General features: G+C 47.3%; 1 protein-coding gene across 1 annotated transcript in view; it reads right to left on the bottom strand.

Annotated features, from left to right (window-relative positions):
- The window catches only part of PTPRN2 (protein tyrosine phosphatase receptor type N2), a 663,576-nt gene that overhangs the window by 107,493 nt on the left and 536,845 nt on the right, over positions 1-19,238 (bottom strand). Inside the window, exon 13 of the mRNA XM_055709440.1 lies at positions 260-472. Within this exon, the coding sequence (XP_055565415.1) occupies positions 260-472 (213 nt within the window). The remainder of the gene's footprint in view (positions 1-259; positions 473-19,238) is intronic.

The raw sequence follows: 19,238 nt of genomic DNA on the forward strand, positions 1-19,238 counted from the left end.
TGTTATTTTTCAGAGAATTTCAATGGCAAAGGCTTTTTTTTTTTTTTTTTAATGTTTCTAATTAGGCACGAATTTACAGCAACTACCAGAATAGCCAAGATTAACACCCAGCAGTAAAAAGCCGGTCCAGTGAATCCGCGGGAATATGAATCGAGCGGGGGGTGGCAGCGGCGGGGACAACCCGCCCCCCCCGGCTCCCAGCACGGGCAGGGTCCCCTCGGGGGTACGGGCTCCCGGCAGAGGCACGATCGCTCCTTACCTGGTAAGCGGCGGGGGCGTCGGAGCCGGCGTCGCCCCCCAGGGCCGAGAGCTTCTCCTTCAGGCGGTGGTGGGCACGGTGGCGGAGGCAGTAGGCGACCCCCGATGCCGCCAGGACGCCGGCGATGCAGGCGAGGGAGAGGAGGGTGAGGAGGAGGAATTTGGCGGACTCTGCCTCTTCCCCGCGCTGCGGGAGCGGCGGGACGTTGCTTTTCTGCAGGGGAGGAGAGAGAGGCAGCGCCTGAGTTGCGCGGTCGCGGAGCTGCGCGGAAAAGGGGGGGGGGGGGGGCACCCCGTCGAGGAAAACACCCGGCAGCGCTAACTTTCAGCCAAGGCTGAAGGCAAACGAAGGGGCAGGGACAGCGCTGCTGGCATGTCCCCCTCCGTCCCGTCCCCTCCCCTCCCGGCGGTGGCATTTAACTACCGAGAGGCGGAGGCGGGCGCGCTGACTGCGCGCAAGCACCGCGGCGCGTCCCGCAGCTCCGCGCCCCCCCGCAGCAGCGCGTCCAGGGCCAGCAAGGGAAAATCCGAGCGTGGTTTGTTTTTTTTTTTTCCTTGGAGTGAAAAATAAAACACGGAACGACCAAGAGGAGGAGAAGAAGTAGTAGTAGTAGGTGGCGGTCCTTCCTTTTGTCTGTTGTAGAAGTAAAAGGATAAAAAGCAGCCCGATAGTTCCAAACTCCTCCAGATTACTATTATTTTTGCAGCAATAGGAGAGAATCCTTCTAGTGCATTTCACTTGTCTCCATGTGCTAAAAAGTTGTACAATAATTTCCCCTCATTAGCTTCATTATAAGCTATATTAGCAACAATTAAAAACGCAACATGAAAATGAAAAGACCAGGCGCGCAAATTGCAGCAAGACTCATTTGGCCTGCATTCCCCCTTTCACAATTACCAGGGAAATGAATTGAAAAGCACGCCCCTGCCTCAGTCCTGGTTGCTACAAGATGAGAACAATTAGCAAACTCCTTTCCACCACCTAATTTCGCGTGGTAACAAAATGGATTTTTCCCCATGAATGCCTAGCCGGCCTATTCATTATCTCTCCTCTATTAGTAATTTTCTGCTCCGCATTCAGCTAGCCAGCTCTTAATTTCCTCCTGTCTTGCAGTGTACACAGTGGCTCTTATGTCAGACCCGGTCCATTTTTATCTTGTAATCATAAAGGCCACCAAAGCAATTATCGCTGGTCTTGACTGTAAATGCTTGTCATTAATTAGCCTCCTTGCCTTCAGTGCTGCGGATTAGCCGGGGCTGAGGCTGAGTTAATGGAAACGCAGGTTCAATAAGACTCCCGGATTTTCGTGCCTGGATGCGCCGCGCGGAGGAGGGCGGCCGGGTTTGTAAACCCCGGGTGGCGGGGGGCGGGCGCCGGGGCCAGGCATGTGCGCCCGCCTCCGCGCCCGCGCAGCCACCGCCGGACCGCCGCCTCCCCTCCCCTCCCCTCCCCTCCCCTCCCCTCGGCGGCGGCCGGCCCCTCCTCCAAATCCCAACAGCCACCAGGAGGACGGGGCTGCATCCCCCCCCGCCCCGGCGCCGGGGGGCTCCGGGGCCGCCCCCCCGCCCCAGCCCTAGCCCTACCCGGGCACCTGCCCCAGGCGCGCCGGGGGGAGCGCGGCCTCGGCCCGCCCCGGGCGGGGGAAGGGGGGGGGCTTGCGAAGGGAACCCGGGAGGGGCAGCACCGACGGCAGCCGCCGCCTGCGCCCCGCTCCCGCGGTCCCGGGGGCCCGGGGCGGGGGGGTGAAGGGCCGCTGCGCTCCGCATTAGCATCTCCGTGAAAGGCCGCCGTCCCCCCGGGCCAGAGGTCGCAATCTGCATCTAAATAGGCAGCTCCCGCGAAAGTGCCGACCCTCTCCCCTCCCCCCCCCCCCCCCCCCCCCCCCCCCGCCCCCAGCCCCGAGTGCTGCGCCCCGGGACGTTAATCCGCCTCGCCGCGGTATTCGGCCTCGCATCGGCGAGGTAGGGACAAGCGCCCCCTCCCCTCCGGACCCCCCTGGGCCGCCGCGGTCCCAGGCTCGGGCCGCCGCGGTCCCAGGCTCGGACCGCGCGTGCGGGCAGTGGCACCGCCGCCGGGAAGGGAGAGGTGGGCGGGCAGTTTCGGGCACCGCTCCCGAGTCGCTCGGTTCCTTGCTTTCGCAACCACGGCTCTAAACCATTTTCCTTCTCCGGCTGCCGTGTGAGAGCCGCACAAGCACGCCGGGAAAGGGCTACACGAGAGAAACCAGGAAAACGATGGGAGCCAAGTGCTGTCAAATGCCCCGAGCAAACACAGGGGAGAGAAGGCGCGCTGGCCTTTCTCCCCTTGTAGTTACAGTGACTGTCGATGTCGCTTCCAACTTTGCCAGGCAGTTGTCCCCACAAAGCCGGGGCTGCCATCCCCAGAGCTGGCTGCCCTTAACAAAAGCACTCGCCGAGACACCCTGCATGTCCCCCGCGACGGTGATACACGGGGACGGGTCGGATCCCACCCCCCTCCCCCCCCCGTGGGGTGCTCTGCCTCGGTTACACCTCGGTAAGCACCCTCGGCGGGGAGCCCGTGTAGCCGGGTCCCTAGGGATGGGCTGCAGGCAGGCGAGGCTTGCAGCAAACCGGCCCCGGCCCCGCCGCGGGCGGGAAGGGCCGGAGGGGCACGGCTGCTGCCCGCCGCCCTCCGCCTGCGCGGCCCGCCCGGCGGTGCCCGCCACGTCGGAGCGGCTGCCGGGGAAGGGAGAGGGGCTCTGCCGCGGGGCCGCCGGGCCCTCTCCCCGCTCTCCCTCGCTCCCACGTCGCGGGAAGCACCACCGGAGCCGCTGCCGTCGGGGCCCGCGGGGTTCCCCTCTCCCCTCCCAGCCTCCGGGGACACCCGGTGCTGCGGGCCGCCCCGGGCAGCACCGGTGACTGCTGCCCGGCTGCACCGCCCCGCGTAAAGCACCGAGCAAAGACGACGGCGAAGCCCCGGCCCCGCGTGGCGCAGCGGGCTGGGCACCCCCGGTGCCGCGGAGGGCAGCGGGGCCCAGCAGCCCCGGGCGTCTCTTGTCGGGGGGCGGTCAGGAAACAGCCCCACTGCCCCCAGGTCAGCTGGAGACACCGGCTGCCCTTTCCTCCTGCTTCATGTCTGACCAAACACCACATTACAAACGGGTAAAAATTAACCTGACGAGATAATTACCAGCTCCCCCCCCTCCCCCGCTCCCTCCAGCAGCAGCACAGCTTTCCCCACTTCACCTAAACCTCTCATTCCTCCCCGCAGTAAGGCCCCAGCCTGAAACCGAGCCCAGGGTTAATTAGAGGCGTCCTGTCAGACTTGACTTGAAATTGAAAGAAAAATGTTTAAATATTTATGAATTTGACATTTACAGTCGGATGTCTTTTAAAGCAGAGCACCTCTCCCTGTGCTGGCTGGGGCTGCCGGGTGTGGGGGCCGGGGTGGAAGGGGAACAATGGCTGTTGCATAATAAGAAAAACAAATCACCTCTTCCCTGCACACCCCCCCTACCCCCCAGCTTCACAAATAAATAGACCACATAAATTACACGTAATTAAACATTAAACTCAGCTACATATAACTATGCATTTTCTAAACTTTATAGAACAGAATATACTGACGTTCCTCCGAGTGATTTTCTCCTTGGAAAATTGTGTAGTGTCACAGAACCCCAGTGAAGGAGAAACAACTAATGCCTGAACGGATGGCTTAGGATGTGACTCTAAATACGACGGCTCTGGAGATGCTCAGCCAGTCTTTACTTGCTTCGAAATGGCCTGGCCTGCATTTAAATACTAGAAGGCAAAGATTTACCCTGTCTCAGAAGAACGTTACACCTACCACTTAACACTCCACAGTGTTTGCTTGAAGTGCATCGCTTCTGGGGGGGGATGGGGTGGTTTGTTTTTTTGAAGAGGGAGGAAAAAATGCTTCGGATCTGATCTCATGTAGGCTTTCCTGGTCCCTCGACAGAACACATTTTACATACACCCAAAAGTGAGTCAGTAACTAGAGCAGCCATAACGCTGGAGTCACAAATCACTGTTCTAATCAGAGCAGCGTCCCGTTCCGCGGTGTCATCCCATGATGCAGCAGAACAGCCGACATTTCAAACGAATTCCAGGCAAATGTCAGTAAATATTTAATGTATGCTTTCATGTAAATAAGTTCTCACACCTATGCTGCAAGTGTGGGAGAAAGTCTTTGTAAGAGCAGAGAGGAGCTCCCCATGCAGTCATGTAAAAGCTCACCTTCCAGATGCTTCAGTAGAATTACACTTTATTATTTCCTTTAGGACCCAGGGCCTGATTCTGGTCCTTGCTGAAACAAAACTCTAACTGAAGTTGAGGTTTTGTTTTGCTTTGTAAATGTAAAAAGATATTCCTGGATTTAAAACTCAGTTTGCCAGTTACTGCACCCAACCTCTCTTCCAGTTTGCAAAGGAAAAAACACTACAATTCATTTTAAAACAAGACATCATAATTTTTTGCAATTTTTGCACGTCTTGGTTTTTACATTTATATTACAGTTTTGTTTCTGAGCAATAATAAAAAACTGCAGATTTCTTAGTAAACATGGGCAAAAAGAGGAACTCCAGAATATGATTTGTTTCAAAATATTAGAATGTTAAAAAACTCAAGAGGTGCTATTTTTAATTTGGAATTCACTATAGAATCTAATAAATGAGAGAAGTGAGGCGGAAATAATCATGTATTAATTCTGTGCATTACAAAATCTTTTCAGAAGCTATTATCAGAGCAAGAGGCATTGTGGTTTGGATTCAGGGTGGGAGAAATCCTTTGTGCAACTGAAAGCTATTGTTCCTCTGTGCAGATGAAATTGTACTTGCAAATCTGCCATTCAAGGAGGGAAAAAAGTGCCTAGGCAGAAGAAAAGAATTCTACAAGAAAATAATTATTCTTAAAAATAAACTTCACTAAAATAAGTTTTAGTTCATTAGCTTTTTTTTTTTTAAGAGGATCCTATGCTAATAATCACAGCCACTGACATTAAAACAAACCATAAAACATATGTGTATTATTTCCTTAATATAGAAAGCATGAAGAAAGGGATGTGTGTGGGTGTGTATGGAGATATATATAGATATATAATATGTATTCATATATACATCTGTGTATGTCTGCCTGCGTAAATAATCTAAACTTAAATTCACTTCCAGTGATTTTGCTCTGTAAGTTTATCTGAAACATAGGTTGAGATACACTATGCTGGTTAAGTTTTGATAGACCATTGAAAACCAGAGGAACACTTCACATCAGGAGGAGCCTGGCTACCCTAATCTGTCCCCAGGAAACCTACAGATAAGATTTTTTCCTTTAGTAAAATACGAAAGCAAACAGAAGAGAAAACAGCATCTCCTTTGGTTTTGGTTCCTGCTTCTCCTCCCCTACTTTGTGCTCCCAGTCAGGTTAGACTGGGGCAGCAGGGCCTGGGCATGTTCACCTTCAGTTCATATAATGTTCCTTGCGTTCGGCGCTGCACTCCCAAAGGGTATGGTCCGGGCTACTTGTTGGCGTTTTAAAGTACTATCTTTAGAGTTAGTATGAGATTTTTCTCTGCCTCCCTCTTGACTCCCCCCCTCCTCCCCGGGAAAGCTCGCCTGATGCCAGGATCACTTTCAGCAGATGTCAGTTCATCACCTGAAATGAGGTCAATGTAATGCTTTTACTCAGGAGGATGAAATCGGATGGGAAGGTACTTTTTGCTTCTTTTAGGGGTTGGAAAGATTAGACAAATCGACAAACACAAAAGGCAGATGGATTTCTGGGAACTGCAGCTTATTCAAATCACTGAGAAAGGTCACTGCAAGAGCCACAGATCTATTCATCTGTAGGGGTACAATGATCTTTCCGCAACCTTCAACACCACAAAGCACTCTGGAGCGTCTCTATACCTTTTAGTAGGATTAATACCACGAACAATGACTGAATACAATCAAGAATTCAGCGAGTTCAAAGATCCCTTGATAAATGGTAGATATTTTCTGCTGGCTTCCTAAAGGCAAACAGAAGTGAAGTTTCTGGTTAGAGTTACAAGAAATTATACCTGTTTGTCTGAATCCCACTACAAGGTGATGCTGAAATGGCAAAATGTCCAAGAACCCCAAAGAAGTTTGTGGTGTGGAAGGAGTCAGGTTGTGAAAGAGGAAATTTAAAGAGCTTCAAGATTTTCCTGAGGATCTGGGTATTTTTTTAAGTCAGCGCTTAGTTGAAGAATACAGCCCAAGAGCCTACAGCATCACTGAGGCATTGTAGGGATAAGGCACAACTCAGGAGCACGGACAGCCACATCCATGCCTGTGGAGGAGGCAGGCGAGTCGGAGCTGGAAGAGTGCGGCCTGTCCTGCCCGGAGCCCGCAGCACGCCTCTGGGGTGGCAGCAAGAAGAAGAGGGTGCGGAGGCACTGCAGTGAGGAAACTTCAGTTCCCAGCTCTAAGGACTCAGGAGCAATTAGGGGAAAGCAGCAGGATGGGAGCACCGGGAAGCAGGTTTCCTCCTCAGCCCAGGCTTTGTGAACCAGAGTGAACCAGATGAACAGAGGGACTCGGCAGGTCCAAGTCCCACAGTGTCAGAGCCCGAGCCAAGAGGACGGTCAGCGATAGCCGAGCTTAATCAAGTATCTTCAGCAAGCAAGACAAACACAAGCCGTAGTGCCAGCGCTGAGCTAATGCTGATGCTGAAGGCACATAATTTAGGGATTAGATAAAGCGCCCTTCAAACCGAGTGCCAGCAAGCGATCCGCCTCTCGGTAACGCGCTGGCACAGCCGGAGGCCCCGTCAGCGGAGCAGCCGCCCCGTCTCGCAGGGAACCAGGACGTGTCCCGCTCCGAGGCCGCCGCCGCCGCCGCCCGGGGCTGGGGCTCCGCCGGCCGCCTCCGCGCAACCCGCCGCGGGGGGGGCCCGGCCTCGGGGCCCCGACCCGGCAGCGGCCCGAGGGGAGCGGCGAAAGTGCGTCCTCACCCCGCCGGGCCCGCTGTCCCCGCCCGCCCGCCCGCCGCATGTTCGACGGCTCCGGCCCCAGGGGCACCCCCGGGGCACCGCCGGGCCGGGGGCGCCCGGGGCTTCGGGAACCGCGGGGCCGGGGGGAGGCGAAGCGGCCCTCCCTCCGCGGAGACCCCGGCCTCGACCGACGGGGCGGGCGGTGGCTGCAGCTGCCCCGCGTCCCGCCCGACGCTCCGCCGCCCGCCGCGCACCCGGCTCCACGCAAGCCTTGGCCAGGCCGCCTCGACAGACGGCGCTGCCCCCCCCTCCCCCCCGCCGCATTTACCTGCTGCCATGGCGCTGCAGCCGGCGTGCCGGGACGGGCTCCTTGCCGGGAGGGCTCCGCGCACCTCGGCGGGCTCTACCAATCCTCCTCCGGGGCCAAAACTTCCCCCCCCCGCCCACCCCTCCCCTCCTCAGCGGAGACAAAGGCGGCGGCAGGCACAGGCGCTCCCGGCAGCCCGCAGCCGCTCCCGGCGCGGCGGGGGGAGAAGCGGGTCCGGGCGGCCCGGGCGGCCCCGCGGGGCGCGGGCGGACGATGCTGGCGCGCCCCGGCGCTGCCCTCCTTATATCGGGCCGCTCGCAGCCCCTGCCGGCTGCCGCACATGGCCCATCCACCGGTTGCTATAGCGATGCCTCCCCTCCACATGTTGCTGGCAGCAATTGGCTAAGGAGGTCTGGGCTGTTCAGAAACCCTTCGCCGGAGTGAGGCGGTGAATGGACACGGGCTGTGTCACTCATTTGCAGAAGCTGTTTGGGGTTTCTGTTGTGGATGCGTGTGTGTGGGGTTGGTTGTTGGTTTTTTTTTTTGTTGTTGTTGTTGTTGATCTTTTTTTTACGCCGCCCCCCCATCTTTTTGCTTTTACTCCCCCCCCCCCTTTTTTTTTTTTTGTGCCACTCTTGCAAGATGGAAGCGAAGGGTGGAACAATGACGGCAAGCCAAAAATAAAATCAAACAAGGAGAGCCTAAGATAATTTACATGACAATACAGCAAAGAAGTCCACAACGTTTCTTCCTGAAAAGACTTTCCTCTGTTAAAAAAAAACCCCACACACAGTGCCCAGCAACGGAGGTACAAACTTTTCCCCCTTCCGTCCTCATTCTCCAAATAACACACGAAATTAGGCAGAAGCAGCATGCTGCCACCAGCCATAGGACAGTGGCGGAGCCCGGTTAAATAAATCACGGCGGGGGCTGCCGAGAGCGGGTGCGGGGCCGCTGGGGCCGAGCGGCGCCGTGCTGTGCCCGGCGCTGCCCGCCCCGCGCTCCCCGTTAGAGCCGCTTTTCCGCGCAGGTGCCCGGGGCAGCACTGACTCTTCCAACCCAGAGGGACCCCGCAGCCTTCCCCGTCCCCGCAGCCTGCAGCATGCCGCCGGCAAACACGCAGCGGAGGCACCCCCGAAGCGTCTGCCTACGGGTGCCCCGGCTGCGGGAGCGGGACCAGAGCTAGCGGGAATGGGGGTGGGGGGTGGGAGGGACTACCGGTTGCAGGCGACAGGGCCTTGGGGGGCTCCTTCGGACCCCCTCCCCGATGAAGCGCCCTCCCGCTTCTCTCTTCCCATTGTTTCCCGTTGCCACTACGGCTGGGGTGGCCGGCCCTCCTCCGTCCGGGGGGGCGCACCCCGCTTCCCCTTTCCCTCCGCAGCCCCCAGCCATGCCGCCCCCCCGCCGCCGCTGTGCCCCAGACTCCCCCGGCTCGGGCGGCGGCAGTCCCTGCGCGGACGCGGGGCAAAACCCTCCTGAGCCGAGAGAGCCGCAAATCCGGGCGGGGGAGCGGCTCCCCCCGCGCCGCCCGCCCCGAGGGGACCCCCCCACCCGCGGCGGGACGGTGCGGAGGGGGGCGGCGTGCGGGGGTGGGGTGGCATACGGCGGGATGGGGTGGGATGGGGTGGGTCGGGCCGCTCCTGTCGCGCCGGCAGCCGTCGGGGGCTCGGCCCGCTGCAGCCTGGCCGGCCCCGACGGGCTTCGCCTTCGCGGTGGGCGCGGGCGGGCTCCCCGAGGCTGCCCCGCTGCCACCCCACGCAGGTCCCCGCTCCCCGGCAGCACCCCCCCCACCCCCCGCAGCCGGCGCTTTGGCAAGCACAGGGGCCTGCCCGGGAAGCCAAGGAAGGGCAAGGGCAGCCTGTGTCCCCCCAGCGTCCCTCCTCCCCCGCCCCAGCGCCACGCTGCACTTAAACCTGCAGGACAGCACCAAAAGTGCCACCGGCACCCTCCGTGCAGGGTCGTTCTGCCGTGGCTGTGCCCCCGGCTCCCCTGCACCCCCACCCGCGCTGCCCCCTCCCGTGTCACCCTGAGGAAGATGCTGTTCACACCAACACCAGTTTTGGCAAGGTTTCCAGGGGGAAGAGGTACCCCTCGTGCTCCTACCTGGCTGCTGCTCATGGAAAATCCTTCACGTTCCCACAGATTAACACAAACTTGGCTTCTCCAAACATTTAATCAGCTACATTTTTAGCGCACGGTATGAACTTATTACTTTGTCAGTCTGTCAGCCTGATAGCACTCTTTTCCGTCTAATATCATCCTGCTCCGGTAAGAGCGATAGCATACATAATTTGCTCACTAACCTGTATTACTTAAGTTGAAAGATAAATGAACCCGCCAAGAGATTTCATTAAAAGGACACGTGTGTTTGCATATTGATCCTTCTAATGAACTGTCTGAAACTGATAAATACTTCCATTAGCTTTGTAGTTTGTATTTCTTATTTACAAATAAATTAATCATCATTTCCTGGGCAAATACTGCACCTTTTCAGAACTGTCAGGTGCTAAACATGCAAATGACTGTCCAGGTGTCAAGACACAGCAGAATACAATTTAAAATACATTATTTTTTTTTTAACGGTGAAATTTTGAGACATTTGTAGTGAAATTTAAAATACTTTAAAATTTTTATGTAATTTTCACTACTTCTATCACGTGCTAAACACAACCTTTGCAGGCATGGCGAATATCTGTGAGGGTTACGTCACAGGGAAAAATTATTTAAACATAGATTATTTAATGTGCTATTCATTAAAAACATAGGATGTGCTGCCAGATGGAAGAAATAATTTCCAATAGTTTACGAATTTAAAACTTCAAAACCTTCTGAACAAAATTTTCATAGCACTGTTACTCTCAGCCATTACTAGTGAATAGCTTTACTGGTACTTGATAGAATCTCATTTTCAATTGAATAACTTACATTTAGGTGATCTAAATACATTTTCTCATAGGATTCAATGCATTTGTGAATGGAAAAACAAAACATCCCTGATACTAGCAGCATTTTGCTATAGAATTGCTAGAGTGTTTCATGTCTTTTTCTTGGATACCAATTGAAATCAAAAGTAAAAATTACTTTGAGGCAGTTTCTCTGGTTGTAGTGCATTTAAAATACCAGTATTTCCAAAATTTGCATTAACATTCATCCAAATTCAAGAGCTCTATTTGAACTATGCCTAAATGCAAAATATTCTGAATCTTGCCATTTCAATGAGAATGATGCTGAAACATATTTCCATTTTGCACAGAACAAAACTCTTGTCTGAGAACCAGCAATGTTTGTCAGGACTCCCTAAAAATCTGTCCTCATAACTGGGTGCTGAAAACCACACTGACTTTTTTGCCTTGATTTCTGACTACAGCTCTGTCTGCAATTTTAGATTTAGTCACTTCTTTCTGCAACTGTGTGCACGATGTATAGCATGAAATAGATTTTCATTCTTTTAAAGGATGTATGATAAAGCTAAACCACCATTTAATCTCATTTGTTGGTTTTGTTTAAAAGTTTTATCTCACATCCTCTGGAGCCCCGCTCCTTAAATACAAATCTAAGTATGTTGCAGAGGATTTTCCACAGATTTTCCGTCTGCGAGGATCTTAAGATCAAAGTTGAATTTCCTTCACTCCTATGAACAAAAACTATTTTCCAAATATTAACTTCCTATCCAAGTTTTTGCAAATTACTTTAACTTTAGGAATACATGTATTAAGAGGCAGAGCCCCCCTGTCTTGAAACCACCACACCTTTCTTATAAAGAAAACCAACACCTAGGACCATAATTTGAAAATGGATTTAGCAGTATTTTAACCACTGCACTTCCCTGAGTTGTACATCTTATCTTCTTAAGCTCATCTGTGAAGATCAACACCAGACACTTTCTACTTCCAAGTAAATTCTAGAGCTCTTAGCTTTATTAAGAAAATTATTTCATTCTGGCTAAGATTTGAATCTAATTAATCTGTCTTGCGGTTTAAAAATGATAACTAAATTCAAGCTGCATACATTTCTTCAGAGACAGCTTAAAATATTAATTAAAGAGTGCATTTTCCATTTATTTTAATTACATTAATACAGTTTCAATAAATAAAATAGTTCTATGCTTCATCAAATCAAACAAACTTGAATGCAAATTTTTCTATTGATTAGTTCTCTGTTCACATCGGTCCTTTTGGCTCTTTACTTTTAAATAGGAAAGAGATGCAGAAAGGTTTGGGGGTTCCCATTAGTGAAATGAGGTCCAGCGGTCGGAAAAGATCAGCTCAGCCTTCTAGGAGGCTGATACAGCCCTGTAAAATTGGCATTCTGATAATGTATTGCTTATAAAGGTAATCAGTGATATAGGATGGAATGCCTTTACAGACTTTTTTTAAACAAATGAAGATTTTCTTTTATTACGTTTTCACAGGTAAATTCAAAAAAACCTATTTGATCTTTCTGATCCACTTGCCTGTGATGCTTACTGATCCACAGACAAGGTATTACAAGACAACTGGATGAATTGTGTTTTAATATTCAATTTAATTAAAGCTGACATGTTCTAGATTTGCAGGTGAACCTTTCTTGAGATAAAGCACAGGACAGAGGCAGTCTTGTTAGTAGCTGCGTCAAAAAAAAGTGCCATTCTACCTAAATCAGTAATAATTCTATCCTTCAAATATTTGAGCAGCAGCAGCAGCTAAAGAAAAACTGAATATTGAAGAAAAACGTTCAAAATACCTTGGGAGACACAGCAGGTGTTTTGAAACATGCCCTTTATACATTTCTGAACAGTTTGAATCTCTTTGTAATTTAGGGCCCAATCCTGCTCCCCTCAATCTGAGGAATTCATTATGAATCAACAGAACTAATCAGAATACCAACTGGAACACAATAGTAAATGTTTTCGGGGTCAGGCTTTGTGTAAATCTATATTTCACAAAAAATACGTGCAATATTAAAACTAATTGCATTGTGATTAGGTTTATATTCACAGAATAGAGATAAAATGTTAATTTAAGTTTTAACATGAGACTAAATACTGTTTTTATGAAAGCCTGATCAAGAAGCTTCTATAAAAGTGCCAACTCAAAACCTGTTTAATGGTAAAACATTATGAGAAATGCATGATTTTACACTGTGATCTTGTTATAACAAAATGTGGCTATCATTGAAATGCTGGACTTATTTTACGCATCAGTACCGTACGTGCTAAGAATTCAGAGAACTGTTAGGTATCAGTTTTCTCTAATGTAACGTCAGCAGTTTAGTTTTGTTAAAGTGCTATTTTAATATTGTCATTTTCTGAGATGAAAAGAAACAGTACAGTTTACATGTGAGAAAGTATTTTCAGAGTAGTAGCCAGTGCTGCAAATCTGTATGAGATCTGGAATTGAGATGTGTTTTTTCTGCCTTTGACACAAATATTGCTCTTTCTAGCTTATCTTCGAATACTGGTAGCCCCAGGACAAACATAGATTACATTAGAAAACTGTCCTTCATTATATTGATTGAAATGCACTTCCAGCCTACCTGAATCTGATGTTAGAACATTTTTATTAGCTTTAAATTGTTTGCATTATAAATTTAAAATAACAAAATGTTTTTATAGTTTAAAGTTCTAAAGCAGGTGGTTTACAAAGTTCTTATGAGCTTTGTGTAGTCCCATCGAGTTTCTTTTTGCACCAGCCTCCCATTTCTGGCCACAGAGAAGGACTGGCTTTGTGGACAACTGGCGATGCCTCTTACGAAAACAAATGAGGACAGCATTGAAAATGGTACACAAAATTTTAACAAAGGTCAGAATTACAGAGCACTAAATTACTGAATTACTAACCAATTACAGTTCATGCACCAGTAGTACTCCACATTATTTAAGATTTCAACATGGTGCTACCATTGCTTTAGGGTCCCTGATAAGGGTCTTGCCTTTACGTTGTGACACATAGAAACATAGAAACTGGAAGTCTGAACAGCATTAGCAGCATCACCAGTCCTGGAGCTGGGCTCTAACAGATAAACTGGCAAAGATGGCAGACACCCAGTAAAATCCTTCTTATACTTTCACTACATCTAATAAAGACACCACCCCACTCCCACCCTAATTCCTTCTTTTAGAAAGCAATTTGCCAGGGTTTTCCTCTTCTTTTTCTCCTCCTGCTGAAGAAATGACAAAATGCCCATGGAGTGGAGGCAGACCCTTGGTCAGTAAAGCAAATAGGCACTATGTGTGTGGCATTTTTAATACAATTAGATTCCTACAAGTATGAACACTTACCAAAATAAGAGAAAGAAGACCCTGACACTTACAGGAAGGAGGATAGAGGCTAGATAACTTTCAGAAAGTCCCGTTTCTTCTCTGAGTCATACAAGCATTCAAGAACATGGAAAAATTTTGCCTTTTCTGGCTATAGAAGCAGGAAGGTGATTACACTGGTTTATGCAACCACAAGCTATAAAACCTAGATAAATAATAATGTGTGATAGCATGCTAAAATGAATGTATCACACAGCCATTTTAAAAATACATGCCTTAAATTTATGCCTTCAGATTACATATGAAATCAGAAAGATTGTTGAAAAAGTACTTATCCTATGTCTTGTATGTAATGAGGCATGCACACACACACTCAATAGATTTTGTCAATTAACTTCAAGACAATGTTCTATAGATTTTAGTAGTCCATTTAAGACTTTAGACACACTGCTTTACAGACACATGTGTGTCAATTTACACTAAATGTAGGTATGGGCTGTAAGCTTTTACCTATACTCAGACACTTGGTGTTTGAAACAACTATCACTGAAGCCTCAATATTTTAAATGGAAGAAAAGCAAGTGTGCTGATTTATACAAACAGGACCTTTCACCTTCAAACAGTGGTCTTACAAGTGGCACTGAGAGCTATGTCCACATGCCTATCACTGGATTCCCATAACTTTGTCAGAGTTTTGGAAGGGCAAAGAATTAAGGGGTCACGCAAGAGCTTGATAAGACGCACAGTGACAAGCCTCTCATGCAAAGCTAATTGCAGGGGGAAAGTCAGAACTTCTGAACAGATCTTCTGTTTACTACTTTTTTTGGTGATTTGCTCAGGCTTTTGAAAGAAAAGACCTTCCTGACTCTCCCTCCCCCTTTTAGTCTCTCAGTCTACATATGATAAATTTGTTCAAAACATTTTCCAATAAATGTGAAAGATTTCTCTTAAATCAGTATAAACTTTTAAATTGTCAATAATACTGATGATACAACCCTTTCAAACACAGAGCTCAGGAAAATTTAGGGGTTCTTGCACCATCTCAAACTATGTATAAAATGTAGTTTTCTGCAATTAACTAGATACTCTCCAACATAGCTGCTCCTAAGTTTTACGCGTTACATTTCCCTGTGAATTTAAGGAAACTAATGAGAAACAGTACTTATAGAAAAACTTCCTCTGGAAGTCTTTCCAGCCTCCCACCGATCCTGTCCTCAGAGCTCCTGAAGGCAGTGTGGGAATCTCAGGGTGAACTTGAAGCATGCCCAGGGAAGGGCTGCAGGTTTGGCACTTGGATCAATCGCTTTGTGCATGAAAGTGTAACTCTTCCCTCGGGCACCTCTGAGGCCAGGAAATGAGTGCCACGATCAAAGCTTACACCTTTTCCTACTACCTAGCCCTGCTTGCAGGACAAAAGCACACTAGGACCTTCACAGGAAAAAGAAAAGTATGCCTTAAAGTATTGCATTGTTTAAAACATAAATGTATCAAAGTTTTTAGAGTTATGATTACTAGAAACATTCTGCTGTTCAGCTCTCCAAGCAAATGGAGAAGATGCTGTTGAGAAAAGAACGTGTGATAACATCCTTTGAGGTCTTCATTTTCCTACATGATTATCTCTAACTCACTATTTTTCATAGTTTTGTTTCTTTAGCTAAGTTAAGCCTTGGGATTGATTATCTTGTCTTCTGTTTCACTAACCCAAACATTTGACCTGGCACTACTGGGGACTACTTTGCTGTAACCCCGCTCTCTCTGTTCCCTGGTAGATGCTTGTTGTGCCTTTCACCCTGCTTTCTTGCTTCTAAAAACCTGTCAAGTCCATGAACCACAGAAGGTCCTTTAGGCCCCTAGTTAAGGGCTTAAGCCAGGTGCCACCAGTCCCTTGGTCTCCTACTGGTCTGAAAGGGCTCGTAGCAAATGTAATTTCTTTTCTTTTATGTTCGATATATTCATTACTCTACTGTTGATCACAATTTAAAATCAACTGAAACAAATATCATCTCTTTAGAAAAGTTACCATAGAAACAACACTGGAGAATTCCCTTTAAAAATGTCAAGATTTCCCTCGCATTTAAATACGGACTCCCAGGCATTACTCATGCACCATTAAAAACTGCAACAAAGCCAGTGAGTCATTAGTTTAAAAATATATCCGTAAACATACAGATTTCAAAGATAGAGATGTTTTTGTCTCAGTAAGTATGTATCACGACATGACCCAACTTTTGATTTTATCTTGTTCTGTTTTACATCCCCAGAGAAAACTTGAACACTGTTGCCTCTTGTTCAAACACCTGATTGAGGAAGGAAAGAACAAAAATCAAGAGTGACAAAACACACAGAATGTGAGAAATACCAGCAAAAGCTAGTCAGAGAGGAAGAATAACTTTGAATACATATTTACATGGTAGTAGACAAGATGAATGGAAAGAAATGAAATGAGACATTCTCTACACAGAGAGAGAATTTTAATATTGTACCTTAAAGTAAGAAAATTTTAAATAGAGAAATTTCCTAATTTAAACTAATCAAGGCTACGGTACTGTGCTATGTCAGTCAATTTCTATTTCTTTGTGAAAATCTGTAGTATAACATTAATATCACATACTTTTCTACTCCACCCTTCTTCTGTGGGATAACTGGCAAACTCTAACAGATTTTGGCTGAGCAGAAGAAGGTCCATCTGCATAAGACACTTTGATCATACGGAAGCAAAAGCAAATATGCTGGAGTCAAAGTGGAAGGTGCTCCACAAGTAATAATAATGCAAATTTAAAGAAAATTCAGAACTGGTCACAAAGAAAGCTGATAAATAGTTTATTCATAAACTCTTGCATATTTAGAGGAGATTATAATATAAAGGCATTGTGCCTTCCCTTTGCATTACTGGCTCTGCTGTAGATAAATAGCATGGCTGAATGGAACCAGATTAATGAAAATAAAGACAGTTTTCTCATTTTCTTTGTAGTAGAGCCAACCTGAAAATGAAGAAAAACAACAAAATTGAACTAATTTTTGTTCTGCAGGCTCTTATATAAATGTTTTATTTCTTTCATTTTCTTAATGCAAGAAGCCTTAGAAATTTGCTTCTGAATTTTTAGTGGTAGAAGTCCCCCCATTCCTGCTTAGTCTTCTTTCCTTTTTTTTTATCCTTCTTCCTTCATTTTTCCCTCCTGTTTGTCACTTATTCATGGAGATAAATAAACATTGAAGAACAGATAGAAAAAAACCAATAAATCCAGCTTTTTAAAAAATAAGCCAAGCAATTATTTCCCTATTTAATAATGGATTTATGTAATAATTTAAATTATTAATAATTTAATAATAAATAATATGCCATATTTAGATTTATCAGAAATACTGCAAACATTTTCCATATTAAAGAGAAATTTCAAATACAATATTTTATCAAAATTTTTAGCCACATTAATTTATATGATCATCATACTCTGATAGTTAAAATATAGTTTTAATTTTTTTGCTGTCAGAATTGTGTTTTCTGTTCCCACTTCAACTCAATGAAGTTGAAAAAGAAAAATAAACCCAAGGAGTTAAACTGAGACTATGTGAAGGTGAGGAGAGGTGCAGTATCAGGACAGATGTGTGTAGAAGGCTCTAACAGAAAAACATATTCTGGATGTGACAACACATTTTAAATTAACTTATAGATGATTATAAATTTCCTGCCAAAGATAAACACCAGTAGAATTTTTCCTCCTAAAACCAGGAAGGGCAGTACATAGTACAGCTGTAACTGAGGTATCTTTGATAGCTCGCTTCTGCTTTAATTTCCTACTATTTCTAAAAAGAAAGAGCAGGTTTTGGAAACATATTAGTTCTCGCCAACACTGGTCTGTATTCCCACACATAGCCCAAATCACACCCCAGCCACACCGATAAAAGTTTTTGCTCCGTAGACATCTAGCAAGAGGCAGAAGCGTACCATTGCCAGCAAGGAGTGCAGGGAAAGGCTTCGGTATGAACCACAGGCATACCATGGCAATTTTTCAGCTAGAAGCTGACTTTAAATCTTTTGTAATCATGTTTATATTCAGTGCCATAGAAGGAGTTTCACATAGAAATAGATCTGTTTGTTTCAAAACTGAGTTGTTCAGCGTTGTCTGGATCAGCAAAACATTTATCGGTCCATGGACTCGGCGCCATGACATTACAGGGTGCCCATGAGAGCTGGATTTTGCATCTGTATATCAAAGGCAGGTGGTTAATGTGCTGATCCTGCCCTGGCAGAGAGCTCCCCACTGACCACACATCTGAGCATGGGCTATTTTTATGTGAAGTGTAAAGTTTGCTAAAGGGAGGTGCTAGTTTCTTCAGTAGACCTCCTCACCTTGTTTCTTTAGCAGGATGTACTTACTTTATTGTGAGAATTTCTCCATGTTCACCTCATTATTCATCTGGCTTTAGGTAGGAACAACTGTGAAAGAGGACCAACACAAAAGCCTAGGTTCAGCCCTGAAACCCCTCCTGCATTGTCCTGTAGCTTTTTCACATATGAGTAACACAGCTTGCCCTAAAATCATGACAAAAATCTATGCCACTTCGCTGGCTTGCTCTCCAAAAGACAAGTTGCCAGAGCTGTAACAGTTTACACTGGGGAAGGTCTGTCCTCATCTATTTTTATTCACATGTATGAATCACACTTCCATGCACCACAGCTAGAAATAAAACAGTAGTCCACCTCAAAGCTTTAAATTACTTGGGGCTTAATTAAGAGTATGATAGAACAGATATGAAATTTAAGATGCAGTCAGTGGTTAAATTAATGTAGACACAAGATCATGTGTCTGCTGTATACCTCAGTCTGGTAGTTTCATGCAGAACAAATTTCCCACTCATTTTTCCCCCCTAGACATAACATAGAGTAGTGTAATAACTATGATTATCATTATATGAAGATTAAAACAATTTTGAAATTGCAGGGTTTGGAAACACGACTATCATATGTATGCCAGAGAAAAATGATAACTTTCTACATCAGTTTGTCTCATACGTGGGTGAGGGTTGGATCCTGGCCTGCTCAAGTTGCTTTGTGACACTTGGCAGTTTTCAAGCAGCTGCAGGGCTGGGGTAGGCAGGTCCCCGAGCACTCTCCTGCATCAAACAGGCAGAACAGTGGCTGTGGATTGTTTCTTCCCAGCCTCTGTAGAAAGTCCTCTCCTTCAGGATGAGAATACAACATGAGTGCATTAAAACAAGAACATCAAGCTTCTTTTTAGAGGGTCCTCATTCACTTCAATTAGAGTGATGCTGGGTGAGTGGTCCCTCAAAAGGGCAAATGTCTTTTGACCAAAGCTGTCCTGTCCTATCCATGTGGGACAACCGATGAATCCTGTACACTCTTTACAAGTTTGAGCATTCATCCACATGGAAATAAGAGCTGGAATAAGGCTGCAAATTACTTCTTGTCCCAGCCACTGAATCTGGCACTTTTTTCAATAGGACTCCTCATTCAAATTCTATTTTACAAGAATTTTCCCTGTTGCA

Source organism: Falco cherrug, chromosome 4 (assembly GCF_023634085.1).
Source record: "Falco cherrug isolate bFalChe1 chromosome 4, bFalChe1.pri, whole genome shotgun sequence".
Classification (NCBI taxonomy): Eukaryota; Metazoa; Chordata; class Aves; order Falconiformes; family Falconidae; genus Falco; species Falco cherrug.